Below are 20,757 nucleotides of genomic sequence, written 5' to 3' on the forward strand. Positions count from 1 at the left end.
CAGCTTCAAATTGCTGCCTCAAAGCATCCCTGATCCTTATGGCCCCGCACTGTGCCCCTCCAATAGCTCTGGTCTCCGGCTGTTCAAACTCAGCCTCCAGGTGCTGAGCCTCTGCAGTCCAGCCCTGAGTGAAGCTTTCACCCTTCCCTTCACAAATATTATGGAGCATACAGCACACGGCTATAAGAATAGGAATATTGCCATCAGCCATGTCCAGCTTCCCATACAGGCATCGCCAGCGGGCTTTTAAACAGCCGAATGCATACTCCACAGTCATTCTGCACTTGCTCAGCCTGTTGTTGAACTGCTCCTTGCTGCTGTCAAGTTGCCCCGTGTATGGCTTCATGAGCCACGGCATTAAGGGGTAAGTGGGGTCTCGCAGGATCACAATCGCCACACGCTTCTCCAGCAACCTGGCAGCTCTCATTCTCATGTCCTTGTGCCACAGGGGTTGGTACGAGCTCATTACACAGTCCCATGAATGTGGCTTTCCTCATGCAAAAGTTCTGCAGCCAGTGCTCGTCATTCCAGACGTGCATCACAATGTGATCTCACCACTCAGTGCTTGTTTCCCAAGCCCAAAAGCAATGTTCCACTGTGGTCAGCACCTCTGTGAATGCCCAAGTAATCTCGTGTCATAGCTACTAGATGTGGTGAGATCAATGTCGCACGCCTCTTGCCTTTGTAGTTTAAGGAATAACTCCATTGCCACTTGTGACGCGTTGGTCAATGCGAGCATCATTCTTGTCAACAGCTCTGGATCGATTCCACCAGCCAGGAAGAGGCAGGACATGCAGTACACAAACAGTTGAAAGATGGAGCCAAATGTGGATGGAAGCACAGGGATTGCTGGAATGAGAACCAATGCATCACAGGGTACTGGGACAGGACCCAGGATGCCCCGCGTCCCCTTCCGCCTTCCCACATGTCTTAGTGGCAAGAGAGAAAGAGGTACTCTGTGGGATAGCAGCCCAGAGTGCACCGCTCCAAATAGCACTGCAAGTGTGAACATGCTATTGCGCAGCCAGCTGTCAGTGTGAACACACAACAGTGGTTTTCCTTCAGCACTCTCTGAGTGGCACTGTAACTTTGCCAGTGTAGACATGCCCAAACTGAAAGAAGACATTTGAGTGAGGGCCCTCAGGGTTAACACCTTTGCCATGGTTTTGCACTGCAATGACTGTGCGTATATGCACTTTACTGATATCACTGAGCAAATTTTTTTATATGTTAACCTTGTTCAGGATTCTTTATGGGCAGCACTTAAGCATTGTTAAAGTAATGTAACAACAATTCTGAAAGATTTTTGGAGCGCCTTCACACATACTTTCTTCACAGTGTTTTCTCACACCATTGCTCACAGCACCTATTAGCTACTATGCATTAGTACTCCCTTTGCAAGTGGTGACCCTTTGGTTGGAGTAGGGGAGGAGTAGATCAGGAAAGCCATCATTCAATGTTAAGTATCTTCACTGTTAATTTCCTTTTGTTCCCTTTCTCTGTATTGTCAATTAAGTAATTAACAAAGCATTCTGGTGCTTTGGGCAGCAACAGTTATTTCACAGCTTAGTTCATGAAGCCTGATTTGGGTTTTTTTGTATGTTTGTTTTGTTTGTTTCACACTAGGAAATTCACAGATGTGGGGGGAAGGGATGGAAAGGACAGGATTCAATGCATTTCTTTGACACCACACATTTACAGAAATCACAGGCATGCTGTGAATCCTGCTGACCCATCCCAAACATGTGAGAAATATCACATTGACTATGCCAGTGAAGTGAACAATAAATTTTATTTACAGACATACATCGAACACAGAGCTAAAATGGTTTGTAAAAAGAGAAAATGAACAAAAAACCTGGTCAAATTTCCCGAGAAAAGGGCAAACATTACTGCCTGTGGACATGTCTTCTTGCCCTTGCCCTTCCCCTTCCCCTGACAAGAGGGGAGAACTGTGAAAACTGGGACATCTCCTGCATGGAGTTTGGGGGCCAAACACAGGCTGGGCTAGAGGGACTGAACTGGGCTCATCGTTCCCCTCTTGCATGCTGGGTTGGGGAGTTCCCCAGTGAGGGATTTCGGGTGCTCATGAATGATGTTATGCCAGGCATCCAGCATGCTTCTTCTTGGGGGACCGAGGGTGGATTCACCACCTCAGCAGTGGGCTGGGTGGCAAGAAGGAGGTACAGACTGTTCCTGGAGAGGAGCAGAGGCCATTAATTTTCTCCACATTTCTATGACACAGATACATATTGTTACACCTAGTTAGGAAAACTGAGACACAGAAAAGTTATCAGACTGCTTGTCCTGGAACCCACAAGGGTGAGGCAATCTTGATTTAGTCTTATACTGAGCATAAGATCTGGTCCAAGAGGTGAATATAGCAGAGCCACACAGTCATAGCAACCATAATGTAATTAAATTTAACATCCTTGTAGGGGGAAAAAAATGCTAAAGAAACCCATCACAGTAGCATTTAAGTTGAAACCGAGGACCAACACAAAAATGAGGAAGCTAGTTAAATGGAAATTAAAAGATACACTTCACAAGGGTGAAATACCTGTGAGCTGCATAGAGACTATTTCAAAACACCATAATAAACTAAATGTATACCCCAAATAAAAAAACCCAGTAAGACACCACTGTGGCTAAAAAGCATAATAAAAGAGGCAGTTAGAGGCAAAAAGACATAATTTAAAAACTGGAAATAAAATCCTAGCGAGGAAAATAGAAAGGAGCATAAACTCTGGCAAGTCAAGTGTAACAGTACAATAAGACAGGCCAAGAAAGAATTTTAAGAGCAACTAGCTAAAGACAAAAAAAAATGAACAGCAAATTTTTTTTTTACATATATCAGAAGCATGAAATCTGTCAAACACTCAGGGAAGGAAGTGAAGACCATTGCAGAGAAGCTAAATGAATTCTTTGCCTCAGTCATCATTGCAGAAGATGTGGGGGAAATCCCCTCACCTCAGCCATTTTTTTCAGATGACAAATCTGAGGAATTGTCCCTATTTGAGGTACGATAGAGGTGGTTTTGGAACACACTGTTAAATTAAATAGTAATAAAAGTCACCAGGACTAAATGGTATTCACCCAAGAGTTCTGAAGGAACTCAAATGTGAAATTGCAGAACTACTAACTGTAGTATGTAACTCATTGCTTAAATCAACCTCTGTACCAGATGACTGGAGGGTAGCTAATGTAACGTCAATTTTCAAAAAAGGCTCCAGAGGTGATCCAAGCAATTTCAGGCCAGTAAGCCTAACTTCAGTCCCAGGGAAATAGAAACTATAATATAGCACAGAATGATTACATACATAGATAAACATGATACGTTGGGGAAGAATTGACATGGCCTTTGTAGACTGGCCTCACCAATCTACTCAAATTCTTTGAGAGTGCCAACAAGCAAGTGGACAAAGGTGATCCACTTGTACTTGGACTTTCAGAAAGCCTCTGAAAAGGTCCCTCACCAAAGGTTCTTAAGCAAAGTAAGCAGTCATGGGATAAGTGGGAAGATCATCTCATGGATCAGTAACTGGTTAAAAGATAGGCAACAGAGGGTAAGAATAAATGGTCAATTTTCACAACTAAGAGAGGTAAATAGCAGGCTCTCCCAAAAATCTATACTGGAACCAGTACTGCACAACATATTCATAAATTATCTAGGAAAAGAGGTAAAGCAGTGAGGCAGCAAAGTTTGCAAACGATACAAAATTACTTAAAATAGTTAAGCCCAAAGCTGACTGCGAAGAGTTACACAGGGATCTCACTAAAGTTGGTGATTAGGCAACAAAATGGCAGATGAAATTCAATGTTGATAAATGCAAAGTAATGCATGTAATCCCGATTATACATACAAAATGATGGGGTCTAAATTACCTGTTATCACTTAAGAAACTCATCATGGACATTTCTCTGAAAACATCCACTCAATGTGCAATGGCAGTCAAAAAAGCTAGCAGAAGGTTAGGAACCACCAGGAAAAGAATAGATAATAAAACAGAAAAAAACATAATGCCACTATTTAAATCCATGGTATGCCCACCCTTGAATACTGCATGCAGTTCACCTCATCTCAAAAAAGATATATTAAAATTGGTAATACAGAGAATGCAAACAAAAATGATCAGAGGTATGGAACAGCTTCCATACAAAAAGAGATTAAAAAGAATGGGACTATTCAGTGGGGAGATATGATAGAGGTTTATAAAATCATGAATGGTGTAGAGAAAAAGTGCTACTCCTCCACTTAATACAAGAACTAGGGGTCACTCCTCTACATTAAAAGTCAGAGGCAGAGACTGGAATAGACCCAAGGAGCCATTATTCACAGTCTATATCTTAACTGCTTTGCAACATAAGGGAAACACCTTGACTGCTCATAAATATTTAGGTAACTAGCCAAGTTAAAAAGAAAAAGAAATCTTGGAATGCCCAAAGGCTTTAGTTGTTGATGCTACTGTTTATAACTGTAGCACTTTTCCAGACATGTAGGTTACTTCTTGAGTTAGATGCAACAAACCAAAGAAAATGTAAGAGGAAAGACTTTGCTTTCAGAATTTCTGGCTTACATGACTTCAGCTGCGCACCATCACATCTCAGTGCCTCCCAAGCATAGGAGGCAAAAAATGACTCCCGAGCATAGGAGGAAAAAAATGGTGGGTGCTGAGCACCCACTGGCAGCCAGCTCTCCTCCCCACTACCATTCGCTGATCATAACCTCCCTATCTCTCCCAGGGCCTCCTGCCCACTGCAGATCAGCTGTTCTGCGGTGTGCAGGAAGGGCTTGGGGGGAGGGGAGAGGGCAGGGCGTGCTTGGGGAAGAGGGTGAAATGGAGCAGGAAGAGACAGGGCAGGGTAGGGTTTAAGGGGTGGAGTGGGGGCAGGGCACGGTGGGGGGGAAGGGGCACAGGTTTGGGGGAAGGGGTGGAGTGGGAGCGGGGCCTGGGGCAGAGCCAGGGTGTCGCGCACCCCCCAGCACATTAGAAAGTTGGTGCTGCTGCTCCCAAGTATTTATGAATTTACTCTCACAACACCCCTGTGAGGTAAGAAAGTATTATTATCACCATTTCTCATAGGCGGAACTGAGACACGCATACTCTGAAAATCCAGATGAGATTCTGCCACCCTTACTCACAATGCATAACATGTTATTGTGCAGAAAGTCCCACTGAAATCAGCGTGACTATTTGATGAATAAAGTACTGTTCACTGTGACTAAAGGTGGCAGATTCTGTCCCAAAGGGGAAGTCAATGGACTACTCATATGTAACCGTTCAACAATATGAATAGGAGGTTCACAAGCTGATCCTGACTAACGTCCTCACCGTCACATAGGAAGTCTATGGTAGAGCCAGGAATTGAACCCAGATCTCCTAATGCCTTACCAATAAGAGAATCCTTCCTCAGATTTGTCACTTTGTGTCTTTCAGTAGCTAGGGTATTCCCAAATACCTGGGATATCACAGCATGCGAATCATCTCTAGAAATTAATGGGAAGGAACTAGGGAAAAAGGGAGCAAGGTGGATGAAATTAAAGAAGTATAGATGTATTTGTGTTTCATGCCATACTATTTGAAAGCTTGTCTGCAATGCTTTAGTTATTTGCACAGGATGGTGAAAGGGGATGAAGCCTTTTGTGGTGGGAATCCACGGCCATCCACTCCCAAGAAAATGTTTTGATAATACATGCTAGTGAGAGCAATCTGGTACATTCCACAGCAAAAAAAAAAACAACTTTTCTTCAAAAGTTCAGGGATAAATTCACCCCAAGGCAGAGTGGTTTAGCAGTATTAAGGAGAGGGATGAACTCAGGCACAGGCAAAGATATCCCCCCAAATCAATAGAAGTATTGCTTACCTGTACTAAAATTTTCTTTTAACTTATAAGACAACAGACTGTGCTATGAACAGATATTTTTTGCTCAGATCATGTGGTTCAAATAATCACAGCAGTCAAACAAAAGCATTTCCACTTAGCCAGCCTGAACTTTCAAGAAATTACAATTCTTCATGTCCGATCATTACGGAAATTGATTTTTTTTCACAGATAACCAAGAGTACATTAAACATAGGCACTACATTTGTACAAGGTAGCATTCTACATTTAGGTTAATTATTTAAAACCAGATTTGACCAGCTTTTAAAGGTCCCTGGCTATTTGTTCACATCTTTTGGGTTTAGAGCATTTAACTGTTAGGTCCCTTAGACTCAGCATGCCCTTTCTGTCTGTCACTGGTGCTAACGTGATTCCAGCATTCAGACCTCACCTTCAACTCCTGTGGTTTGGATAATCCACAATAATCAGAGCTATTGTTTGCAATTATGTACACCCACATGATCCTATATTGTTGCATTATGTAGAAATTTAGGATGCAATATAGTACAAGTGTTTTATTATGAAAAATTAAATAATAAATACTATTCTGAGACAGATAAATTCAGAACATTGAAATAAGTGGGAAGCAATACAGTTTATTAAAGAAATTACACTGTATACAATTATTAACTTGAATTTCAGGCTGGTTAATTGGGAAGGCTGAAGGTTCCCTATTATGTTATTTCTAATTTTACATATTGATTTCATTTCATGCCCAACATTGGCCTTTTTTCTGTTTCTAAGAAGATAGCCAAGTATATAGTTGTGATCAGAAAAGTGACTGTAAAATTGGTACCTTCTAATTCAACAGATTTGCCTTCCATATATATATTATGGGTCAAATCTATTGTCTTTATTTTTACAGATTAAATTAAAATTTTTACTTTTTTCCTCAATCTTGTTAACACTGCAGAATCAACACAGCATTCGAAGAAAGTGAGCTGGATACTGTTATATCTCATGCATCATCATCAGAATTACTGACAACATTCCAACTGCAGAATCTTTATTACCGCTGTTGCAAAAGTCAGAAAGAGTACAAACTGACTTTTAGATTCTAAACTGAGTTAGGGAAAAAAAACCTCTTACTTGTAAATAGAGTATATTTGATCTGGTTTTCATTAACAGACAATAAACACAGAACCCCATAATGACAATTTTACAGCAGCTTTTAGAGAACAGCCATACTATAAGGGTAAGATTTTCTTGTAAAAATCAATGCAAAATAATGACATTTCATGTGCAGCAGCTTTACAGTGCCTATGTCTTAGTTTAGCTTTCTCTGAGTTCAGAGCCAGCAGCAGGACATTTCAAAACACTGTCTTTGAAATGAGTTTATGACACTGTTCAGCCACCATACTAATCTAGGGAAAAAATGAAGCTAAGAAGTTGCTCAGATTGTACTGAAACTCTAATGCTGCCTATTTTTAAACGTTACTACCGTGGCTGATCCTTTTGATTTGGGCTCCCCCCACATTTCAATTAATCCAGATAGCACATGTTAAAGTAGAACATGCCTTGTCTCCACTAGTTTTAGAACATATTAGCAACATATTACACATAGATTACTGCAGCACAAACCACATCTTAGAGGAAGCACATACACCATGATATTTATAGAACCCTCAATTCGATGCATCTGATGAAGTGGGTTTTAGCCCTCGAAAACTTATGCCCAAATACATTTGTTAATCTCTAAGGCTTGGTCTACACTGCGGGGGAGGGGAGGGAAATCGATCTAAGTTACGCAACTTCAGCTACGGTGTCTACACTACAGTAAGTAGACGGCTGATGCTCTCCCATCGACTCCGCTTGTGCCTCTTGCCCTGGTGGAGTACTGGAATCAATGGGAGAGCGCTCGGCGGTCGATTTATCACGTCTAGACTAGACGCGATAAATTAACCCCCACTGGATCGATTGCAGCCTGTTGATCCACCGGGTAATGTAGACAAGCCCTAAGGTGCCACAAGGACTTCTCGTTGTTTTTGCTGATACAGACTAACAAGGCTACCACTCTGAAATCAATTCAGAAAAGCATCCCTATTCAGAGAGGACACTTACCACATGTTTAAATCCCATTGTTATGAAGTCATTTAAGTTTCGTGCTTAAATGATTTCCTGAACTGGGACAAAAGAAAAGACGATGGGTGGTCTTGTGGCTAAGGTACTAGACTGGGACTTGGGTTCACTTCTCAGCTCTGCCACAGAATTCCTGTGAGATCTTGGGAAAGTCACAATCTCCATATACTAGGTTCCCCTTCTATAAAATGGAGGTAATACTTCCTTTTACCTACCCTTTTTCTATCAATTTAGACTGTAAAAGCCTCAAACTAGGGATGATCTATTAATGTGTACTTGCCCCAACAGAATGAGGCCCCAATCTAAGATGAGGTCCCTAGATACTACTGTAATACAATTATTAATCAGAATTAGTATTATCATAAAAAGGCTTTAAATAGCGGACTTTCATCCCAAAGCACTTTACAAACTTTACATATAGCAATCACTTCACTAACAAGGAAATGCAGCCACCCCTATGGTGGAACATGGCAGCTGTTAAAAGTGCACATTAAAAATATATAACAGTTTACTAAAGGAGGATAAGAAGTCTGCCATATCCAATTGAAAATACTGTATAAGTATGTCTTTTTATTTCTTCAACTGGATGTACAAATTCTTTGACATGACCATTTTCAAGAAAAATTATTCTGGTAACATGACTAGGCAGAAATCCAAAAAGGAGCAAATCCAAGATCAGTGATTTTTACTACTACCCGCCGAGTTGTCCTGAAGGATTATTTTTTACAATCAGCATATGTACAGTAATTTACAGAAAAAATGGAGGAAATAAGACATTTTGAGGGAGATTTTCAAATATTTTCATTGGCAGTTACATGCCTATTAGTCAGTTGTGCCTTTGAAAAATCCCCCTCATCATGACTAGCAGTTTTCTAATCCAAGAAAGTAAGTTAATAAAAATCTAGGAGACAGGATCTACTTGTCTGGCCACGTATGTTGAAAAATTGGAAATTTATGAAGACATTGAAGGTGGTTACTAGGTCATAGTTATTAAAGTTACAAATAAAGTTATAAGCTATACTTACTCTGTAGTATATTATGGAAAATGTAGCTTTACTTTTTATTTTGTATTTGTTTTGCTGAAGCAAATAAAATAATAAAAAGCAAAAAAACCCAAACCCCAAACTAATACTCAAAAGTAATAGAAGTTAATTACAGTCACACAGAGCTCAAGCAACTGCTATTCTGATTTATCTGGAGCTGATGAAACATACCCTCTGTAACAGGGGTTTAAAAACACTGAGACTTTGTATGGCTCACATGTTGCGCAGATATGAATAGGATCAATTTACATTTGGGGCTAAAGATCACGAGTCCTGGAGGCAACAAGGCTACTGGGAGTTTTGATCAAATTTAGTGCAGTATAATGCACAGGTACAAGAGAAAGCAGGGGTTTTTTTGTTTTTGTTTTTGTTTTTTTTAAACGATAGTAGTGGATTTTGAAGTTAAACAGAAGAAAATAAGATGCTTCAATCATGTGTGAGAAGCATTTCAGGTTTGCTGGGGGAAGGCCAAGACAACCTGAGCCTCCGGGACAGACCAGTCCACTCTAAACAGGAAAGCTCAGGAGGACAGACTCGGCAGACTGAGGCAGGCACTGATATTAAGGCCTGGTCCTACCTAAAACTTAGATCAACCTAGCTACATCACTGAAGGCTGTGAAAAATTCTGTGCCCTTAGCCCTGGTCTACACTAGGACTTTAGGTCGAATTTAGCAGCATTAAATCGATGTACACCTGCACCCGTCCACACGATGAAGCCCTTTATTTCGACTTAAAGGGCTCTTAAAATGCATTTCCTTACTCCACCCCGACAAGTGGATTAGCGCTTAAATCGGCCTTGCCGGCTCGAATTTGGGGTACTGTGGACACAATTCGACGGTATTGGCCTCCGGAAGCTATCCCAGAGTTCTCCATTGTGACCGCTCTGGACAGCACTCTCAACTCAGATGCACTGGCCAGGTAGACAGGAAAAGAACCGCAAACTTTTGAATCTCATTTCCTGTTTGGCCAGCGTGGCAAGCTGCAGGTGACCATGCAGAGCTCATCAGCAGAGGTGACCATGATGGAGTCCCAGCATCGCAAAAGAGCTCCAGCATGGACCAAACGGGAGGTACGGGATCTGATCGCTGTTTGGGGAGAGGAATCCGTGCTATCAGAACTCCGTTCCAGTTTTCGAAATGCCAAAACCTTTGTCAAAATCTCCCAGGGCATGAAGGACAGAGGCCATAACAGGGACCCGAAGCAATGCTGCGTGAAACTGAAGGAGCTGAGGCAAGCCTACCAGAAAACCAGAGAGGCGAACGGCCGCTCCGGGTCAGAGCCCCAAACATGCCGCTTCTATGATGAGCTGCATGCCATTTTAGGGGGTTCAGCCACCACTACCCCAGCCGTGTTGTTTGACTCCTTCAATGGAGATGGAGGCAATACGGAAGCAGGTTTTGGGGACGAAGAAGATGATGATGATGATGAGGTTGTAGATAGCTCACAGCAAGCAAGCGGAGAAACCGGTTTTCCGACAGCCAGGAACTGTTTCTCACCCTGGACCTGGAGCCAGTACCCCCCAAACCCACCCAAGGCTGCCTCCTGGACCCAGCTGGCGGAGAAGGGACCTCCGGTGAGTGTACCTTTTAAAATACTATACATGGTTTAAAAGCAAGCATGTGAAAGGATTACTTTGCCCTGGCATTCGCGGTTCTCCTGGATGTACTCCCAAAGCCTTTGCAAAAGATTTCTGGGGAGGGCAACCTTATTGCGTCCTTCATGGTAGGACACTTTACCACTCCAGACCAGTAACACGTACTCGGGAATCATTGTACAACAAAGCATTGCAGTGTATGTTTGCTGGCGTTCAAACAACATCCGTTCTTTATCTCTCTATGTTATCCTCAGGAGAGTGAGATATAATTCATGGTCACCTGGTTGAAATAGAGTGCTTTTCTTCAGGGGACAGTCAGAGGAGCCCATTCCTGCTGGGCTGTTTGCCTGTGGCTAAACAGAAATGTTCCCCGCTGTTAGCCACAGGGAGGGGAGAAGGTTGAGGGGGTAGCCACGCGGTGGGGGGAGGCAAAATGCGACCTTGTAACGAAAGCACATGTGCTATGTATGTAATGTTAACAGCAAGGTTTACCCTGAAAGAGTGTAGCCACTGTTTTATAAAATGTGTCTTTTTAAATACCGCTGTCCCTTTTTTTTCCTCCACCAGCTGCATGTGTTTCAATGATCACAGGATCTTCTCCTTCCCAAAGGCTAGTGAAGCTTAGAAAGAAAAAAAAACACACTCGCAATGAAATGTTCTCCGAGCTCATGCTGTCCTCCCACACTGACAGAGCACAGACGAATGCGTGGAGGCAAATAATGTCAGAGTGCAGGAAAGCACAAAATGACCGGGAGGAGAGGTGGCCGGCTGAAGAGAGTAAGTGGCGGGCTGAAGAGAGGGCTGAAGCTCAAATGTGGCGGCAGCATGATGAGAGGAGGCAGGATTCAATGCTGAGGCTGCTGGAGGACCAAACCAGTATGCTCCAGTGTATGGTTGAGCTGCAGCAAAGGCAGCTGGAGCACAGACTGCCACTACAACCCCTGTGTAACCAACCGCCCTCCTCCCCAATTCCATAGCCTCCACACCCAGACACCCAAGAATGCGGTGAGGGGGCCTCCGGCCAACCAGCCACTCCACCACAGAGGATTGTCCAAAAAAAAAGAAGGCTGTCATTCAATAAATTTTAAAGTTGTAAACTTTTAAAGTGCTGTGCTTAAAGTGCTGTGTGGCATTTTCCTTCCCTCCTCCACCACCCCTCCTGGGCTACCTTGGTAGTCATCCCCCTATTTGTGTGATGAATGAATAAAGAATGCATGAATGTGAAGCAACAATGACTTTATTGCCTCTGCAAGCGGTGATTGAAGGGAGGAGGGGCGGATGGTTAGCTTACAGGGAAGTAGAGTGAACCAAGGGGCGGGGGGTTTCATCAAGGAGAAACAAAGAGAACTTTCACACCATAGCCTGCCAGTCATGAAACTGGTTTTCAAAGCTTCTCTGATGCGTACCGCGCCCTCCTGTGCTCTTCTAACCACCCTGGTGTCTGGCTGCGCGTAACCAGCAGCCAGGCAATTTGCCTCAACCTCCCACCCCGCCATAAACGTCTCCCCCTTACTCTCACAGATATTGTGGAGCACACAGCAAGCAGTAATAACAGTGGGAATATTGGTTTCGCTGAGGTCTAAGCGAGTCACTAAACTGCGCCAGCGCGCCTTTAAACGTCCAAATGCACATTCTACCACCATTCTGCACTTGCTCAGCCTGTAGTTGAACAGCTCCTGACTACTGTCCAGGCTGCCTGTGTATAGCTTCATGAGCCATGGCATTAAGGGGTAGGCTGGGTCCCCAAGGATACATATAGGCATTTCAACGTCCCCAACAGTTATTTTCTGGTCTGGGAATAAAGTCCCATCCTGCAGCTTTTGAAACAGACCAGAGTTCCTGAAGATGCGAGCGTCATGTACCTTTCCCGGCCATCCCACGTTGATGTTGGTGAAACGTCCCTTGTGATCCACCAGAGCTTCCAGCACTAATCGAAAAGTACCCCTTGTGGTTTATGTACTCAGCGGCTTGGTGCTCCGGTGCCAAGATAGGGATATGGGTTCCGTCTATGGCCCCACCACAGTTAGGGAATCCCATTGCAGCAAAGCCATCCACTATGACCTGCACATTTCCCAGGGTCACTACCCTTGATATCAGCAGATCTTTGATTGCGTGGGCTACTTGCATCACAGCAGCCCCAACAGTAGATTTGCCCATTCCAAATTGATTCCCAACTGACCGGTAGCTGTCTGGCGTTGCAAGCTTCCACAGGGCTATCGCCACTCGCTTCTCAACTGTGAGGGCTGCTCTCATCTTGGTATTCATGCGCCTCAGGGCAGGGGAAAGCAAGTCACAAAGTTCCATGAAAGTGCCCTTACACATGCGAAAGTTTCGCAGCCACTGGGAATCGTCCCAGACCCGCAACACTATGCGGTCCCACCAGTCTGTGCTTGTTTCCCGAGCCCAGAATCGGCGTTCCACAGCATGAACCTGCCCCATTAGCACCATGATGCATGCATTGGCAGGGCCCATGCTTTCAGAGAAGTCTGTGTCCATGTCCTGATCACTCACATGACCGCGCTGACGTCGCCTCCTCGCCCGGTATCGCTTTGCCAGGTTCCGGTGCTGCATATATTGCTGGATAATGCGTGTGGTGTTTAATGTGCTCCTAATTGCCAAAGTGAGCTGAGCGGCCTCCATGCTTGCCTTGGTATGGCATCCGCACAGAAAAAAGGCGCGGAATGATTGTCTGCTGTTGCTCTGACGGAGGGAGGGGCGACTGACGACACGGCTTACAGGGTTGGCTTCAGGGAGCTAAAATCAACAAAGGGGGTGGCTTTACATCAAGGAGTATTTCAGGCAGGACTTCACAGAGGGTTCCAATAAGAAATGGTGCACCTAAGTTATTGTTCTTATTGGAACAAGGAGGTTAGCTTGGCCTCTGATTGATACATGGCTAGATTTACCTCGCTGCACCTTCTCTGTGAGTGACTGCAGTGTGACCTAGAGGAATGAGTCCCCTAGACAGGGGAGGAGGCAAATGAGTACAAAACAAATCTGGTCTATTTCTTGTTTTGATCCACTCCATCTATCTTTTACATCTTTGGCTGGCAGCAGACGGTGCAGAAGGACTGCATGCCATCCACATCTCATGGCTGCTCGGCAGAAGATGGTACAGTACGACTGCTAGCCATCCTCATCTCTTGCCTGCCCGGCAGAAGATGGTACAGTACAACTGCTAGCAATCCGTATCGCCTGCCTGCTCACCATAAGACGGTTCGATAGGACTGACTGCAGGACTAAAGAGAATGACCTGGTCAAGTCACTCCAAATTTAGTCCCTGCGCCCATGTCTGCCCAGGCGCTCCCAGCCAACGTGGCCAGGAGCACCTCGGACACGACGAGGACGGCTACCAGTCATACTGCACCGTCTGCTGCCAGAAGGCAATGGGTTGCTGCTACTGTGTAGCAATGCAGTACCACGTCTGCCAGCACCCAGGAGACATAGGGTGATGGTTACCTGAGCGGGCTCCATGCTTGCCGTGGTATGGCATCTGCACAGGTAACTCAGGAAAAAAGGCGCGAAATGATTGTCTGCCCTTGCTTTCACGGAGGGAGGGAGGGAACGGGGGCCTGACAATATGTACCCAGAACCACCCGCAGCAATGTTTTAGCCCCATCAGAGTGCTCCATTGTGACTGCTCTGGACAGCACTCTCAGATGCACGATTGTTTGCTGTTGCTCTGACGCAGGGAGGGGCGACTGAGGACACGGCTTACAGGGTTGGCTTCAGGGAGCTAAAATCAACAAAGGGGGTGGCTTTACATCAAGGAGTATTTCAGACAGGACTTCACGGAGGGTTCCAATAAGAAATGGTGCACCTAAGTTATTGTTCTTATTGGAACAAGGAGGTTAGCTTGGCCTCTGATTGATACATGACTAGATTTACCTCGCTGCACCTTCTCTGTGAGTGACTGCAGTGTGACCTAGAGGAATAAGTCCCCTAGACAGGGGAGGGGGGGAAGCAAATGAATACAAAACAAATCTGGTCTATTTCTTGTTTTGATCCACTCCATCTATCTTTTACATCTTTGGTTGGCAGCAGACGGTGCAGAAGGACTGCATGCCATCCACATCTCATGGCTGCTCGGCAGAAGATGGTGCAATAGGACTGCTAGCAATCCGTATCACCTGCCTGCTCACCATAAGACGGTTCAATAGGACTGACTGCAGGACTAAAGAGAATGACCTGGTCAAGTCACTCCAAATTTAGTCCCTGCGCCCATGTCTGCCCAGGCGCTCCCAGCCGACGTGGCCAGGATGACGTCGTGACCTCGTGACGACGTGACCTCGGACACGACGAGGACGGCTACCAGTCGTACTGCACCGTCTCCTGCCAGAAGGCAATGGGTTGCTGCTACTGTGTAGCAATGCAGTACCACATCTGCCAGCACCCAGGAGACATAGGGTGACGGTTACCTGAGCGGTCTCCATGCTTGCCGTGGTATGGCGTCTGCACAGGTAACTCAGGAAAAAAGGCGTGAAACGATTGTCTGCCCTTGCTTTCATGGAGGGAGGGAAGGGGGGCCTGACGATATGTACCCAGAACCACCCGTGACAATGTTTTAGCCCCATCAGGCATTGGGATCTCAACCCAGAATTCCAATGGGCAGCGGAGACTGCGGGAAAGCTATCCACAGTGCAATGCTCTGGAAGTCGACTCTAGCCTCCGTACTGTGGAAGCGCTCCGCCGAGTTAATGCACTTAGAGCATTTTCTGTGGGGACACACACACTCGAATATATAAAATCGATTTCTAAAAAAAGACTTCTATAAATTCAACCTTATTCCGTAGTGTAGACATACCCTAAGCATAGTAGATAGGTTGACCTTACCCATAGTGTAGATATGGCTAGGTCAACAGAAGGATTCTTCCACTGACCTAGCTACCTCCTCTTGGAGAGATGGATTACCTACATCAACAGAAAAACCTCTTCCACTGATGTAGTCATACCCTTAGACATCTGTTAGTTTCTTCGGCCCTTAGTCCTTCATGCAAAAAGTTCCTTAGCAGAGAAGAGGCAAAGCAAGGAGCCTGCAAATATATAATGTCCTCTACCCTATCTGGTCCTGGCCTCCTCCTGCCATGGTCTGTCAGGGGATATTGCCCTGGAGAAGAGTTTTCAATAGCCAAGCTCCCTTCAGAGGAGCAGTCCTCTAAACCAGGCACTTATGCTATGCCACTCTTCTACTACACGTGTAGCTACACGCTGCAGTGAAAGGTAGGCTGTGTTCACAGTTGTCACTGTGGCAGTGAAAGGCTCCAGAAATGTGGAGACATCAGGGAAAAACTCCAGCGGCACCTTTCACTGTGGCAAGGAAAGGCTCTGGAAGGGGCAGGCAGTGGGCAAAGGCTCCAGCACTGGAGAGCTGCCAGAGCTTTTCCTCATTGCTGGAGCCTTTCATTGTAGCAGGGAAAGGCTTTGGCAGTGAGGAGGCAGCAGGACACTACACTGCTAAAAATAGAAGTGTAAATGTGCTTGGGTGTGTAGAAAGCTATGTAGGGTACATACCCTGGGGGGTCAGATGTGTTGGACATTCTACTCACAAAAGCCATGCCGCACCACTTACACTGCTATTTATACCCACGCTAGCTAGGTGTGCAGAGTCTGTACTCTACATGCATAAGTATAGATACACGTTGAAACGATCTCTTGTAGGTCTGAAAGGAAGACAAAAATCAACGGGGATGTCACTTGGGAGGCTGCATCTGAATGGAGAAGAGTCTCTTCGATGCAGTTGCCGATCAACGGGTATCAGTTGAAAAATTATCTGTAACTAAAAACTAAAGCCCTCCTATACTGGAGGGAAACTCAAACTTTGGTGCAAGAGTGCTTTAGACCTCACCTGATGTATCCAATAACAGAAAAATAATTAGCATTATTCCAACATATAAACTATATAAAATTGCCATGTTGTCATATGACTTTTTCAGCCAATGATAATCCAGGAATTCTCATTGCCAAAATCTACAATAGACCAAATTCTGTTCTCAGTTACACCAGTAAACACTATTGTCGACAGTACGGGCAGAAGTGGGGGCAGGAGTTTGGCCTAAATTTATACTATTAAGCATTTTTATAAGGGCCACCACTTCAGGACAAACATTAGGAGTTTAATATGGGTGTTTAATACCATCCAACTAAGGGGCTTTTCTTAGTATTAAAATGATAGTTGATTGAGTTGGGTAGATCTGCCATTTTTGTGCAAAGAGGCTTTTTAGATTTAGCTCTTATGTTTAAATGCATTTCATTCCAATCCTGGAAATCATGTGTGATGAAACATTCATCAATGGAAGATGTTTAGACAAATTTAATTTTGGAAGAACAATGAATCCCCCTCTGCCCTTGCTCTTTTACCCTAGTTATGAAGGTATATACAAATCATAACAGAGAATGTCCAGTAACAGAAAAGCATCATTACAACACACAAGGAATAAAAGCCTGCTCTATGTACAGATGACCTTTTGTTAGTCTTGGCGTTAGCACTGATCTCTGCACCCAGTGTGATTTTGGCAGTAGACAAATTCAGGTATATCAAATGTCTGATTACAAAATAGATTACCATGAATCTGAAATTCTGCCTTTACATTCCATAGGGGTATGCAAGAGCAACTGGAGCCATACTTCATTTGCAGTGATCTTACTAAAAGTGAAAATATCCTGGCACATATCTAGATCAAAAATTGGTTTCCTTGTTCAAATAACACTTTGTACCAAATCTAAGAATAGGAAAAGTGAAAAATGGAAAAAAGAGGGTTTAACAAGAAATCTGGGTATTTTAATGTCATTAAAATGAACTAACTTCCCTAACTAGACTTTTTGTTTTTCCTGACCATTTTTGAGCTAGAAAACCACTTCTCATTATTTATAAAAGTATTATTCCTGAGGTATTTTTGGAAAAGTTTAAAAAAAAGAGCCTGGACCAGATTCATAGATTCCAAAGCCAGACCACTGTGATCATCTAGTCTGACCTCCGGTACAGCACAGGTCATAGAACTCCCTCAAAATAATTGCTAGAGCAGATCTTTTAGAAAAACATGCAATCTTGTTTCAAAAATTGTCAGAGATGGAGAGTCCACCATGACCTTTGGTAAAATCTTCCAATGGTTAATTATTCTCACTGTTTAAAATGTATGCCTGATTTCCAGTCTAAATTTGTCAAACTTCAACTTCCCACCATTGGATCATGTCATATCTTTTTCTGCTAGACATTAAACTCATGATGCAACATAACAAATAATCTAGTTAGAGACAATTTGTAAATAGCTAATATTTAACCCCTGGGTTACAGTAGCACATTCACAATGCCTTTGGGGGACCCACCTTACAAGGTACTTAAACATCCTGACTTACATGGGAAATGAGGATGCTCAGTAGCTCACAAGTTCTGGGATATGAAAGAATAGCAGAAATTGAAAGTTTCATTTCCATCATCTTTTCTTGGACTCTCCAAGGTGTGAAGCAAATACATAACCTTTGAAAAGCCAGTATCTACAAAATGTCCACGTATTTAAGAACACGTATCCCCCTACACTACATTTACTACACATACCTCTTTGGTAGTTGACTTGCATTCAACTGAAAATATGATAATTGTCAAGATGCTAATGCAAATGTTTGTTGGTGGTCAACAGGGGACATCCCCTTTATCTCCCTCACTCTATTATCTCCAATGATCCTAGGCCATGAAAATACGGTAGGGGGTGGAACAAACTGGCGAAAGTCATATGTCTCATCCAGCGTGCAGAGTGTACTGGCCCTTTATTTCAAATACACAGCAGAACTGTGATCAGTAAAATGATTCAAACACATTTTATTTTGACCACCTTGCAAAAAACAAAGCAGTTTATGGTCAAACCAGCTCCCAAATATTTTACAGGACCTTATGGAATAATTAACCCCTTTACAATACAATACATCGTTCTCTCTCCTCCATATTTATGACTATGGAAAATAAAAGTCAATGACACCAAAAAGGAAAAAAAGGGTGCTTGGTAATATCATTTTTCTTGGTTGAAACGTAAACATTTTTTATAAAACACTTCAAACTTGATAAAACTTGGCAATATTTCTAACTTGTGTTCTCAAAATGGTTGAGAGTTGGCAGTTGGAAGACAGACTAGTTATCAAATTATTACTCCCCCTATCATGAGGTATAAAACTCCTGAGAGACTTTGTAATGTTGATACTGGATCTAACATACTGCTCATTATGAAGCAGGTTTAATCTGAAGTTTCTCAGATACTTTTAGCAGCTGAATATACAAGAACAAGAGAATTAAGACTTCCAGACCTTCTGATTAAACAGTGAACCAAGCAGTTATGACAGTTTATAAATGGAAAAATTAATTGACTGTATGAAGGGACACTGACATTCAGATACATGTATGCAACTTTCACTGACAACAGTGGGATTTGTGCAAATATCTCAGAGAGCTACCTTGGCCAATAGGCTTTACCAGCTATAGCCAACAATATTTCTTCCATTTCTGTTTTTCCTTTGGCTGTCTAAAATACCAAGCAACATCTTCTGTTTACTTTTCACAAGATCAATTTTTTGTTTGTTGCAGGCTGAACTGCAGTTATCCATTATATAACTATGAGTCAGCTTCTGATCCCCTTACACACTTTGAACAGTACCTTAGTCCTCAAGAAGTCCCACTGGAGACAATGGGGATTATTCGAGGAGGAGACAATGGGGATTACTCATGGAGTACGCTGTACTTGTACTTGAGTAAGGATAGAAAAATTTGACCCAGTATTTGGACACTGGCAGTTATATGGTTTTACGGATGGGTGATTTTGTAGCTAAAGTACAGAACAGATATTATTCAAAGCTCTGGTACAGACTTCCTTCTGTAAGCTTGGGCAAGTCAATTGGGGGAAAAATGTTCAAGGGTGTATAAGACAGTCAGGCACCTAATTCTTTAATGTTTAGGTGCTACATAAGTGTGATGTATCCTCAGTATTAACATAGCTTTATGCTTACCTTTCCTGTCAGGGTGTGTGTGTGATATTAGAACCACCCTACTGACATCTCCAGTTGGCACAACTCTTATTTACTGCTGATTTTTACTCCCCTTCCTTTATCTTTTCTAACCTGATTCTCACATACCCTTTTTGTTCTGGGATGTCCTCCAGCAGCATGTAAAGAAAATCCTGGAAAAGGAACAAAAGCACCACAATGAATATCTCTATAAAAGATTACAGTCTGTCTATGTCACTAGCAATAGAATTTAAACAGCTGCAGATAGGAGAACGATAAGGAAGAAATTTATGTTTCATCTATATTATTACTTTGTTCAATTGTTTAGACAATATATATTTTGTCTGTCAGTTTTCCAACCCAGTCAAGCTGAAAGGTTTTACAAGTTAGAAGAAAAAGAACCTGAAAATACTGCTCACTGTTTTAACACAATCCTACATTCTGACTTTATTGAATCTATTGCATACCACAACAAAACTACATTAAAAGAACTTTAATTAAGGTTCCAAATTCTAGCACCCAAAACTTAGGAAAAGTTAAGAATGCTGAAATTAAGGCTGCCTGTGCAACCTTACTTTAGCTTCCTGGTGTGTCTGCATTATGATATAGTCTTTAATTACATATTCACATACTTTTTTCCCCAAAAAAGGCACATCCTTGAAGTGTCAGGCAACCTTAATAATAGGTGTTGCAACCAGCCCTGCCTAGAATAATACAGTTCATTCTCTTTATAAAGTTACCCTTGGCATACCAGAGGTATTCTGGCACTCATCTCTTTAAACATAATCTCAGTCTTTATAACAATCACTTTGATACAACACACTAACTACTTGGGCTCCTACAAATAGCTTTCAGGAGAGAAACATTATTAAAAATAACTCTCCATTTTTACGGTCTATTTTTAACTAGCAGTAAATCAAGTTTGTTAATATTAAAAGTATCTTACTGGGGACAGGTCTATTAGCCTAGTGATGCTGTGCACTGCAGAACAGATTGCTTAGTATGATTCTGGAAAGTGAGCTCTTGCTCCCTTGGCAAAGAGCATTGTATTGAAGGCAGAAAGTTTGATTCCTAGAGAATGGGGGTATTCAATAATGACCCTGTTTTGCTGAATACTGATCACATTGTTAAAGGAGAGGGAGTACATAGTTCAAAGCATCAGTAATGGAATAA

At 43.1% G+C, this 20,757-nt stretch overlaps 1 protein-coding gene across 10 annotated transcripts in view; it reads right to left on the reverse strand.

The window, feature by feature from the left end:
• AOPEP (aminopeptidase O (putative)) overlaps positions 1 to 20,757 on the reverse strand; it is a 387,253-nt gene that overhangs the window by 137,474 nt on the left and 229,022 nt on the right. For all 10 annotated transcript variants that reach the window (XM_073344962.1, XM_073344964.1, XM_073344963.1 and 7 more), the window contains one exon: positions 19,714 to 19,757. In XM_073344962.1, the coding sequence (XP_073201063.1) occupies positions 19,714 to 19,757 (44 nt within the window). The remainder of the gene's footprint in view (positions 1 to 19,713; positions 19,758 to 20,757) is intronic.

Source organism: Lepidochelys kempii, chromosome 5 (assembly GCF_965140265.1).
Source record: "Lepidochelys kempii isolate rLepKem1 chromosome 5, rLepKem1.hap2, whole genome shotgun sequence".
Taxonomy (NCBI): Eukaryota; Metazoa; Chordata; order Testudines; family Cheloniidae; genus Lepidochelys; species Lepidochelys kempii.